The sequence below is a fragment of the Cavia porcellus genome, unplaced genomic scaffold (genome assembly GCF_034190915.1).
Source record: "Cavia porcellus strain 051 isolate PalLab524CR breed Dunkin Hartley unplaced genomic scaffold, mCavPor4.1 scaffold_17, whole genome shotgun sequence".
Classification (NCBI taxonomy): domain Eukaryota; kingdom Metazoa; phylum Chordata; class Mammalia; order Rodentia; family Caviidae; genus Cavia; species Cavia porcellus.
In genome coordinates, this window is record NW_026947500.1 from 5,242,410 (window position 1) to 5,254,404 (window position 11,995).

Here is an 11,995-nt window from a genome sequence, read left to right on the forward strand (position 1 = left end):
GTGATGCATGCCTTCGGAGGATGTTAGTGTCTGGCCAGTTTTAAGGGTATTTGGCAATGCTTAAACAAAGAGATATACAATGCTATAGCATAAATAATAGTTGGGATTCCAGTGAGTAGCCAAATAATTGGGGGAGGGATGGATAAACATAGTAGCTTTTCCCCCTTAAATGTGATAATTCTACTAAAATAGCTGGCTTCTACCATCCTGCAAGAGTTTGACTTCAAAAAGAACAGAAAACAAACCTCATCCAAATCTTTCTCTTCACCTGCTTTAAACTTAGATATCTGGTAGGAACTGACAAGGCTGAGTTCATTTAATGTGAATAAATAAGTCACACTAGCTTAAGGGAGCCTAGGTCACCAGCAGATTGCTTCCTATTGAATTGACCAGCAGTTTATTTCTGATTAAAAAAATTTATGTTATCAACTTACTGAATTAACATTGGTCACTAATTACTTAAGTAAAGCCCTTCGTACTAATGTTGCAATTTAAATTGCAAAGAAATAATAGGAGACTCCTTAGGTAAAGAACCATGTTAGACACGGTGTATCTTTTTTTTTTTTTTTCATACCAGGGATCTAAATCACAACGGCAGGCGCTTACACCTGCTGAGCTAAATCCCCAGCCCTACTCACGTATCTTTTAATGACATCTTTCAGTTATATTATTTACAAGAGATAGTGTTTCTGAAAACAGAAAGCTCTATTCTATTATTCACTTAGACACTGTGATTTTTATGTTTGTAAATATGTACATATGTATGTAAACATGTATGTCACATTTTAAAGATGTATACACTGTTGCTCAAAAGAGTGTTTTCAGGCACCAGTCTTACAAAAAAAAACCCTCACAGTTTTTTTAAATATGAAATTCAAGTATGTGGATAAATGAAAATGAATAAATAGCTAAACCTGTTAATGTTGAACTAAGAATTGCAAATTGTAATGATTTCAGGGTTTTGATAAAAGCATTTGCATGAAAAAAATAGAATTTTAAGCCAAATCCCATCACAACAACTTTTATTGCAATAAAAAGTTGACTATAAAATGGTATTTAAGATATGGTGTAAGAATTTTTATTACTACAAAGCCTCTCATTTTAAATAAACTGATAAAATAAATATTTTCTTTAATTACTACAAAACTCTTGCTCAGATAACAGCTACTTCCTGTAGAAAAAGCAGCCCAAGCCTTACTAGAGACATTGTAGGATATGGTGACCAGAAAGGGTATACAGCCAGCAAAATGGAGATGCAGAGAGACTTTTTTAGAAAGAAAATCTATTTCATTCTTTCCCTGCATTAATGAAGAATGGTTTTAACTTTCCCTACAAATTTTACATAGGAACAGCCCAGCTCAAGTTCATTTTGAGCCATACATGGCACAGCGGGATGAAGAGCCCTTAGAAACACCAGGGGACTGCCGGATACCATGCCAACCGGAGATGTTTACCTTATAATTTAAAGACATTTTATGTTTTTAAAGACACATAATTTAAAGACAGCTGACGACCACAACATAACATTCAAATACTTGTGAAAAGCCTTGGTTTATTAAATAGCATACATACATTAAATATTTGTGAAATGATAGACTTTTAGAAACAATCTCTTTCAGAGTAATTTCCCTTTTTCCCTGAGTCTTGAAAAATACGTGGAGAGTAATAATATAAAGAAGTTACAAACAATGTATGTAAAAACAATAGTGTGAGAGGACAAACGTCAAGACCCCTTTCCCTAAACATATTCTTTGAGTTTCCAGACTGACCAGTAAAGGACAGTGGTGGTCCTTGCCAAATAAACTATTCTTTCACAGTGAGGCCAAGACGGCAGGCACGTAACGCACCCACAAAGCAGGGAGGGCTGGCCAGCGAGGAAGCTAAGCAGCTAACTAAAAGCTGGGCTTGCTCTTGTGGGATTAAATGTACCAATGTACTTTTTAAAAATATTGATATACTCCTAAGAATTAACTGAGTAATCGGCTTGTTAAAGTTCTGCATTTAGATCGAATAGATGATGCAATTTTAGCATCCAAGTGGATTCTGGAAGTATTTCTCTAGAGCAATAATTCTGATTGTGTTTTGATGTTTCTGAAATAAATTATATAAGTTAATTATTTTAACATGATTATCTTTCCTTTTGGTGGATGAAAAATAATCATGACAGTAATTTCCCTAAGTGGCCTAATTAATTCCATAGTTAAACCAATGAATTTATGTAGAGTTTGCTTATATGACTTAGTACAGTACTGCACAGGATTATAAAGAAATCATCTTGATTATTATTATTATTATTTTGTCTTTTTGAGACAAGGTCTCACAAGACTTGGGCTCACTTTGTAGTGCAGGCTGGTCTCGAACCTGCAAGGATCCTCCTACCTGAGCCTCCCAAGTGCTGCGATCACAGGAGAGTGCCACCACACCAGGCAAGAAATCAACTTTAGAACAATACATTTAAATGCAAAGAACTGGCTACAGAAGGAGAAATGTCAATGTAAATGAAAGTTTTCTCTTCCTAAACGAACATACAGTATTCAGTTGAAGGTATCTACTCATCACATGTAGTACTAAGGGGGACTGAGTACACAAGTACACATACCTATCAGGTAAGCAGTAGAATGTGAACAGAAACACTGGTTTGCAGACAAGACACAGCATAGACATTCTAAAATAAATGACTACAAGATTTTAAAGCATTTTGAATGACAATAAGCAGTAGCATTTATATGATTCTGAGTTTTTCACATGGGTCTGCCTTAACCATTTAAAATATTTCTATTTTCATTAACTGTCCTGTAAACTTAAGTCATAATTATTCTTTTATTCAAAAACCAAAGCCTTATAGTTGGCTTACGTGCTTTTGTTAAGCCAAGTAAGATGGTGTGAGATTGTCTATGATTTTTACAAAATATCATTTCCTGAATGCTTAATATGTAACTAGATATCTTTAAATGAATCTTGTATGTTCTATTGTTACATTCAAAGCATGACCAATAGCTCATTTGAATGTGATTCTTAGAGCTCATTATTCTAAAATTTTGCTATGCTAATTCACTAAAAAACAAATTCAGACATAGGGTATTTATTTCCAAACACAGCACATAAGATTATTAATAATTACGTATATCCTCTAGGGCTGCTCTGTTCACTCACCGTTAGCCACATCTGGCTGTCGAATACTTGAAATGTGATTAATACAATTGAGGAAATTAATTTTTAATTGAACTGATTTTAATTCAAAAATCCATTTTAACTATTAGAGAATTTTTAACTTAAACGAGTTGTTGAGTCTACTCTTAAGAAGTTGTTGAGCCTACTCTTTTGCCTGTACATTTTGTGAACTCTAAATACATTAAGTATTACTGATGAAACTTAATGGCCAGCTTGAGTGTTCAAAAACTTCCTGTGAAGGAAAATGTTACGTTTTTGTTAATCGATTTATACCGATCACTTATGTGCATTGTATCTTGTCTGTCTTAGCCCGTACTACTCTAGAGCTTTGTAAAAATTTTTAGTTTTTAAAAGTCGTGTTTTGAATTTTATTTTAATATTACTCTTTTAGTTAGATAATTTTGATCAGTGTGGAATAGCAAATCAGATTTAGTATTTCCCCACCCAGCAGGGCCTTATTCGTCCTCTCTTGAGCAGCTCCTGCGTTTTCCGTTTTCAGAGTCTTCCCCAGCACCAGCAGCAGAAGGTGAAATCACAGGCAGTGGGAATGCAGGAAGAGTGTGTGAGGGCAATGACGGGATGCAGTCGAATCAAACTTCTCATGCCCTACAGGTTCTGTCTTTCCTGTCCTCCAGTTGCTTCTAGTCAATGTGTCCCTAATTCCAATATTGACCTTCAGCTGCTTCCCAAGTCCTGCTGTCCTATGGCTTCCATGTAGAATAGTAAGTGATGAAGAGCTCAGTAACACATCTGGTCATGTATTGATGCTAGACTTTGTCCAGCCCCGAGAGCTTTCATCTTTCAGAGTGGAGAGCTTTCTCTGGGAGAAGGACGCGACTCCCAGAAGTTTGAAGACCGCCACCCGGTACTTCTTGGACATGATGTTGTACAGAATGGGGTTGATGGCAGCACTGAGGTAGAAGAGGACAAATGACACGAGATTGCAGTACTGGCTGATCTGAGCGATTTCCAGGGAGCCGGGCTCAAAAGATTTGGAAAATAAGTATCTTCCTACGTGGAAGGGTAGCCAGCAGAGGATGAAAGCGAACACCACTATCGCTAAAAGGACAATGGGAAAGAGATCGTCAGTGCAAGAAACATTGCAATAAAAGCATTGTAGTTATTAAGACTTGGCTTTGTTTTCACTACATATGCCTTGACCACTGAGATACACTATGTCCTTGTCTATGACTATGTTCTTGTCACAGAACCATAGAAGGCTCTACTCTTCTTGCCCATCCCTTCATTTTAACAGAGCTTGAGACTCCCAAAGAAACAGACAATTCTTTCTGTTGTTTTACTTGCGGGCATTTCTATTTAAGGAGTTGTTTACTTGTTTTGTGATTGAGGTGACATATTGACTCAACTGATAGCCAGTTTGTTCACAATAATCCGCCATTTACGTGTGTTAGACCTAACACAAACGTGTATGCATTAAAGTTGAACTCAACCGTACTTGTGAACTAGACTTGCCTAGGGCACTTTATTTTTTATAAACGCAGATTTTTTTTGGTCTTTTTCTTTTTTATCGGTACCAGAGATCGAACTCACGACTGCCTGCTTACAAGGCAGACGCTTATGCCGCTGAGTTAAATCTCCAGCCCCATAAATGCAGATTTATAAATATAGACTCAGTAAATTAAAATTTCCCAAAAGGAGATGAAGTCATTTGCTTTCTCTGTCTCTCCTCCCTTCCTTCCTTCCCTCCTCCCTTTCATATGATGTGATTTGGTCTTGCAATGTTGCCCAGGCTGGCCTTGAACTTTTGGGCTTTAATGATGCTACCTCCCCAGCGTCCTGATAGCTGGGTCTACGGGAATGTGCCATTACACCATTTTGTGTTTAAGTTTTACAGATGTCTGGAAATGCAGTTAGGATTAAGAACAACTGAGATGGTTGTTTCTATACCACAGTAGCTGTAAGTAAGATATGATATGTCATTCAACCAACCAATATTAATTACCACCCATCCAAGGCTTTATTTTGCCCATATATTTTTAAAAGATTCCTACATTTTCAGATTCAAGTTTTGAAATTCAGAAAGCAGAGGAAAGATAACCAAAAATTCTTTTAACCGTGCTACCACATTAGTAATTTCCTTTAAATTATCAAAGAAAAAATTAACATTGATGAGAAATTTAATGGCTTACAAATTAGAGTAAATTGGTAAACTTATCCTCAAAGCTGAGTTTCATAGTAACAATTTAACTGTCATGGCAGCAGTGTGAACTCATATGTAAGAGTTTAGAGTCCCCTGGAGGATACAAATAGGTTTACAATTTATGAGTCATACTGGGAGAATCAGTGATCTAGAAAATGAGATCTGACATTACTTGAATAAACTCTATAATTTTAATATGCAGGATCTAAGAATCATAATCATAACATTGTAGATATGGAACCATCCTAGAATAACTTCTAAGAAACTTTAACTGTGTCAATAAATATAAAATGCAGATCATAGTGTTCAAATAATAAAATATGCAGACTCTAGCTTTCAAAAAGTGAGTAGAGTTAGTATTTCACCTGCATAAAAACTCATTTGTATTACTTCGTCTGTGCCAAACACATATCCTTAAAGAGGGTTATTTCATGCAATAAACATTGGGCACACTTCACTTGTGCCCTGCACACAAGTGCTCCTGGGAGGCTGACTGAGGGCCAGAGTTAAGTCCTCCGGCCTCCTGGTCTACTTTTCTCCTGCTGGGGTCTCGCCTGTGCTAGCTGTCTTCTGCTAGCCTATGCTACCTGGAGAGACAGATAATCACGAAAATAAATAAAAAGAGACCCATCACTGATTTGTCTCTGACAATTTTTGAAAGCCATATAAACAGCAACCGAATGAATGGAGTTGGTCTAATTATCTGGAAAATGTCAGGGCAGAAAACAAATCATACTATTTTACTACTCCCTAGCAAGACCATGTTTTTAGTGATGATCACCGCCGAATACTTTAGCCGTGTAATGCCTGCTTTGCTTCGTGTAACTGTCTATCCAGGAACTCTGTTTGAGGCAGGAAGCTTCACCTCAGTTTTAACACCTCATTTTTGACATTCAACAAGGCTTTCATCAAACATCTTAGTTTTGAAGCAAGTTTCTGGGCTCACATAAAATTCACTTTGGGCAAATAAAACCATTATGAAGAGAAAGAAGACAGAGAAAGAAACACAGAAAGGTGAAAGATACCGAGTGAAAGAATGAACACCGCATGGAGAGAGGGAGGGCTGAGAGACCCAGAGCTGGGAAGCCGAGGGGAGCGTCCCCAGGAGAGCCGGCCGGCTCGGGGCCGGCGCGGTCAGCACGCCCGGCGCCGCCGACACTCACCCAGCATTTTCACGGTTTGCTTGTGGTTCTGGTCCCGCAGCGAGGCGCCCACCGCCGCCTCGCCGCGCCTCCTCCGCCACAGCTTCCTGCCGATGAGGCTGTAGAGGACGGTGAGGCAGAAGACGGGCAGGAAGAAGAAGACGCTGGACACCCACACCATGACGGTGAGCAGCCCCGAGCGCACCGCGAACTCCGTGGGGCGGCACTCGCTGGTGTCCCGGGGGTCGGTGCCGTTCTCGTGCTCCACCCCGACGAGCACGAAGATGGGCCCGGCGCTGCAGAAGGCCACGGCCCAGATGACCAGGATGACCAGCTTCACCCGGCCCCTGGTGACCACCACCTTGGCGCGCAGCGGGAAGCAGACGGCGAAGTAGCGCTCCACGCTCAGCGCGGTGATGGTGAGCACCGTGGCGTAGGTGCAGCTCTCGCTGACGAACTGGAAGAGTTTGCAGAGCAGGTCGCCCAAGTTCCAGGGACGGTGCTGCCAGAGGCGGACGAGGTCCAGGGGCATGCAGAGGAAGATGAGCAGGTCGGAGAAGGCCATGCTCGCCAGGTAGAGGTTGGTGGTCGTGCGCAGCTCGCGGAAGCGCGACACCACCAGCATGGTGAGCAGGTTGCCCGCGACGCCCAGCGCGAAGAGGGCCACGCAGGTGGCCGTGACGCCCGCCAGCAGCGGAGCGGGGAACAGCGGCAGCAGCAGCAGCTCCTCGGCCAGGGAGTCGTTGCCTGCGGGGCCGTCCCAGCCCGGGTCGGCCAGCGTGAGGTTGGACCCGGGCTCCTCGCTGGGCGTCGCGTTCCACATGCTGCCGGCTGCGCTGCACCGGCTCCGCCGAAGGACCGAGCAGATCCCTGGAGGCGGCTGCCGGGAGCTGGAGGGCGCCGGGGAAGAGGGCGCGGCAGCTGGGAGGGCGCTGGAGAGGCGCAGGGGGGTGGGGGAGCAGCCCCGACAAGGCGCGGTGGGAGGGAAACGGACCCGCGGCAGAGAGGGACAGTGACCCATGCTCTCTCCACGCCTCCCCTTCCGCCGCTCCCTTCTCCCCTCCCCGGCCGGCTCACCTGTCACCCGAGCAGCTGCGCCCGGCCTGCGCGCTCACGCCCCAGCCGCATCTCGCACATGCCGAAGGGTCGGCGCCCGCGGCTTCTGCAAAGAGAAGCGCCCCGAGCCTGGTGCGCAGGGAGCTCTCTCCAGGGCCCAGGGCGCCGGGTGGCCGGGAAAGACGGTCCCTCCAGGAACGGGGTGGGGGCGGCGCTGGCAAAGGAAGGATGCTTCCCAGTACTCGGGACCTGAGTCCTTCAAGAGGGCGTAGGGGCGGCTGTGAACCTGCAGGGAGAAAAAGCGAGCGTGCCCATCTCGGTGGACAGAACGTGGTGTGGGGTGGGGAAGGCTGTGTGTTCGCATCGGGCCAGAGAGGAAAAGTGCGTTCCGGGGAAAAGCCTCACGCAGTGTGGAACAAACCACCGAGAGAAGTACATTAAGAGAGGGGACCGCTTGTCTAAGGTCCCACAGCGAGTCCGGCACTCGGAGACCCGCGGAGAATCACCCAGGCAGTTTGCACTTCTGAGTGCCTTAGGGGCAAGACGTGTGGATAATCTTGCCTTAAATCCCAGCCCCCTGCGGCTCCTCCAGCTTGACCTTGGCAGGGGTATGCTGTGCGGAGGATCTCCTCTGCCTGATGCAGACCCGGAGGGAGACCTAGAAAGGCAGGCATGAAAGGATGAGGCAGACGAACGGGAAGGAGCCGCGGGGGTGACAGGGCACGCGTGGAGCGGGCACAGTTCCTGACTCTTCTCTGCCCCCTTCTCTTCTTTTGGTACCGGGAATTGAACTCAAGACCTTGCGCTTGCTAGGCAGTGCAAGCTGTGTCACTGAGTTAAATTCCCAGCCTGCCTGCCTGCTTTCCTTCTTTCCTACCTTCCTTTCTTCCTTTCCTTCTAAGGCATGATTAGGATAGATCAGCTACTTAATTGCTGTGTTCCTTTGGGCAAGGTCTTCTGCCTTCTGAGCTGCAGTGTTTCTTTGAATTCCAAGAATGAATTCCTGCGAGTGAGTTCCACGTCTCTGGACACTCAGTAAATGAATACGAACTCCTTGCTGTTATTATGGTTGCTGCTGAGCGGTAGCAGTTTCAGGAGATGGGAAGGAGTCCGAGGCCGCCTTTCACTTACCAGGTGACTCCCCCGTACACGGCCTGACTGTACACCTACCGAAGGCCAGCACTCAGGACCCCTCAGACCCGTGGGACGGTGCCCCGGGGACGGGTCAGGACCACGGCCAGCTCCCAGCCTCTTCCGGCGCAGCGCCTCTGGGCAGCTGCTAGACTGCGGTCCTCACCTTTTGCAGGCTTTTGGTTCTGCCCCGCGGAAGCACAGATGGCGCCTAAACCGCACCTGTCTGCTTTCGTACTCTGATGGTTTAAATAAGAATCCATCCTCTGTGAGCGATGGAGTGCGCATGTGCCTGGTTTTGACAGATGGTTACGAGATTTCTACTACCTAAATTGTTAATCCTTAACAGTCCGGGAGACCCAAGACTGGTTTTGTGCACAGGAGCATAAAAGATTACACTCAGCGAGAGACTGCGTGATAGAAGGTTGATAAACACAGATCACTGGTGTCTACACCGTCGAGTGGTTTGGCTGCAGTGATGTCTTACAAATGCTGAACCCAATTCACTTAAAATTTTTTTCAAACTACTACTTTAAAATGCTACAGCTAAGTCAAACTACAGATACTCAAAGGATTGCTAAAAATTAATCATTGATTTTGTTGATGCCTTACCTGTTATCAATATGTTATGTGATGGTCACAGAAAAAAATACTAAAGGAACTTATTAAGAACAAGAAACAGAAAGAACTTGTAGGGACTGGTTTTAATACATGCCGAAGCTCTGGCTGGTAGATAGAAAAGAAGCAAGAAAAGCCACTATAACAGCTATTAGGGTAACATTTGTACTACAAGTTTCTCTTATTCCAGTGAAAAGAACGTTTTGTGCTCATAATAGTTTGTTTCTTTGTAAGAATCTTTTTTGTCGATGATTTGTACTACTTTAAAGATACTTTAAAACTACTTTAAAGATAATGATACGCAGTGTATTAACTATGGTTATTATCATATTCTCATGAAGCTTTGTTTGATTTTTTTCATGAAAAATTCATTTAAAAATCCACATCAACTAAAGTTGCCAGCTGTTTAACTGCACTCAACCATTTCTTAACGTATCCACAGATTTGCACTGTGTGATCAAAAAGCAGAGATAACTACTGAAATTAATCTACTCATTCCCAATAGATAATAACGTGTTCAATATATAAAACTGTCCTTAAATATGTGATAAGGGCTAGGCAGTAAAATCCAAAGTAAAATCCAAAGAGATCAAATATTTATAAACTTGTAGTCTGGAGAGAACAGTACAATTAGACAAATAATTCTAGGACAGTTATGATAGGCACATTTAAAAATGCCCTTACAATGAGGTCTACCGGAATAAAGAGGATTGAAGAACTACACAGACTTTATAGGAAGGCTCCTCAGAGGAAGTGGCATCTATGCTGGATCTTGAAGACTCTTGAGTTCCATCAGAGGGAGCAAAATTTGCCCCTCTGTTTTGACAGGGAATACAGGAGCACTTTGGAGTGAAAAAAAATTCCTTGTTCCCTCAATAGGGTAAGAGGTATTGTTATGGACTCAAAGATTGTATTACAGAGTCCATGCCTAACAATCAATTTTATATATTTTTTGATACAAGATCCCATCTTTGGCCAAAGAAATCCTTTCAAGCTGACTCCAGAGTCCTTTAAATATGACTCAAATTTTGAGAATTACCTTATTTTGTGGCACAATGAGATGCCCAGAGCTCACTTTTTAAATTTCTTACTCTAAACTAGAGGGAAGCTATGGTTTCAAGAATCTGTGATACCTTTGCTGAGGAATGGAATTTAGAGATCTAAACTTGGGCAGTAGGAGTGGTTGTTATTTTCCCTAGAGTAAATGGAATAGATTCTTTCTGTGGATAGAGATAGACTATCTGTTTGTATTTTTTTGAAATCATGAGATGATTTTAATGACACAGTAGACAAATCAGACACAGATGAACAGCAATAAGACCAACGTCAGCAGTGTGATGTCCTGAAAAGGACACAGTATCCCATACATAGTAATTCCTCCAGAATGCAAATCCTTAATCTAATCACAGAAGCACCAGAAAATTCAAGATGGAGAATAGTCTATTTAAAAATTCCTAGAGAAAAAGTCAGTGGTGTATCTCTCTCACACACACACACACACACACACACACACACACACACACACGACTAAGAAAATGTTCCAAACTAAAGGGGACCAGAGACCTAACAACTAAATGGTATTTCCAGTCTTAGACTGGATACTATTTTCCTAGAAGAACATTATTGAGATGGTTAATTACAGTATAGATAGTGGATTAGACTGAAGTACTGATTCAATGTTAAGTTTGGTAACTATGCAAAAGAAGATAATTTATTTTTAGAGATACATTCAAACATGGTTTATGCAACTTATCCTTAATTATTTTGGGAAAAACTCACATGTGTGTAGGGGGTAGATAGAGTAGATGACAAGCAAAAGGAACAATTTTTTAATAAAAGATTAAGTTGGGAAAATGGTAATGTGGTAATGTGATTTTCCTTTTTCCTGTAAATTTGAACTTTCAAACAAAAAGCTTAAGTCATAAGCTTCCATAAATGCTTTCAGTTCAATTTACAATAACTCATTTAGCTTCTTTGACGTTATAGTAAAACAATGTTTTTAAACAACATGAGCATAATTACTTACATTACAATACACATGAAAGTATTTCAAACTAATAACATCAGGCTTACCACTTATAATAAAATCGACAAATGAAGTTTGAGATTTTCTTGTAGTTCTCTTGGATTCTTGCAATATATCCTACTAAGTTTGTACAATTTTTGAGATAAAAAATTACTTAAAGTAATATGTATATGTAACAATGTTGCTAATTTGGTTAATTTGTTATTTTTGTTTGAAGAATTATTTTAGAATTTAATTTTGAATATATAAAACATTTACATTTTTATAGACTTATAAGCAAAGCATGTTTGTGAAATATACTTGTAAATCCAAGTATATTTAGGAAAATGGTATTCTCTTTTCATATTCCCAAGTACATACCATTTAAAACATTTACCTTCTCAGAAAAGTTTCAGACTAGAAAATCAACATACAGAAGTGTAACATTTTCCTATTCCAACTGTGAACTTGATAAAAAAGAAATCAAGAAAACAATCCTAATTACAAGCCATAAATAAAGAATAAATTTAACCAAGAGAGAGAAAAAACTTTACAATGACACTTATAAAACATTGATGAAATAAGTTATAGAGGACACACACAAAGTTGAAACATAGCCTTTGTTCATGGATTGGAAACATTAATATTGTAAAAATGACCATACTATCCAAAGTGATCATCAGGCAATCCCCATCAAAATATCAATGACAT

General features: G+C 41.5%; 1 protein-coding gene across 2 annotated transcripts; it reads right to left on the reverse strand.

The window, feature by feature from the left end:
- Nucleotides 1-2,170: 2,170 nt before the first annotated feature.
- Ghsr (growth hormone secretagogue receptor) lies at nucleotides 2,171-7,681 on the reverse strand. Of its 2 annotated transcripts, XM_063227113.1 has the most exons (3): nucleotides 7,552-7,681; nucleotides 6,496-7,364; nucleotides 2,171-4,230 (listed from the first exon to the last, which is right to left on the reverse strand). In XM_063227113.1, exons 2-3 carry the CDS (start codon nucleotides 7,295-7,297, stop codon nucleotides 3,926-3,928), a joined length of 1,107 nt encoding a protein of 368 aa, XP_063083183.1. In that variant the 5' UTR covers nucleotides 7,298-7,364; nucleotides 7,552-7,681; the 3' UTR covers nucleotides 2,171-3,925.
- Between the last annotated feature and the right edge of the window lie 4,314 nt (nucleotides 7,682-11,995).

Coding starts and splice junctions, on each gene's coding strand:
- Ghsr (XM_063227113.1), bottom strand. CDS start 7,297: ATGTGGAACGCGACGCCCAGCGAGGAGCCCGGGTCCAACCTCACGCTG. Junction 4,231..6,495: donor GCAAACCGTGAAAATGCTGG/GTGAGTGTCGGC, acceptor TTGTCCTTTTAG/CGATAGTGGTGTTCGCTTTC.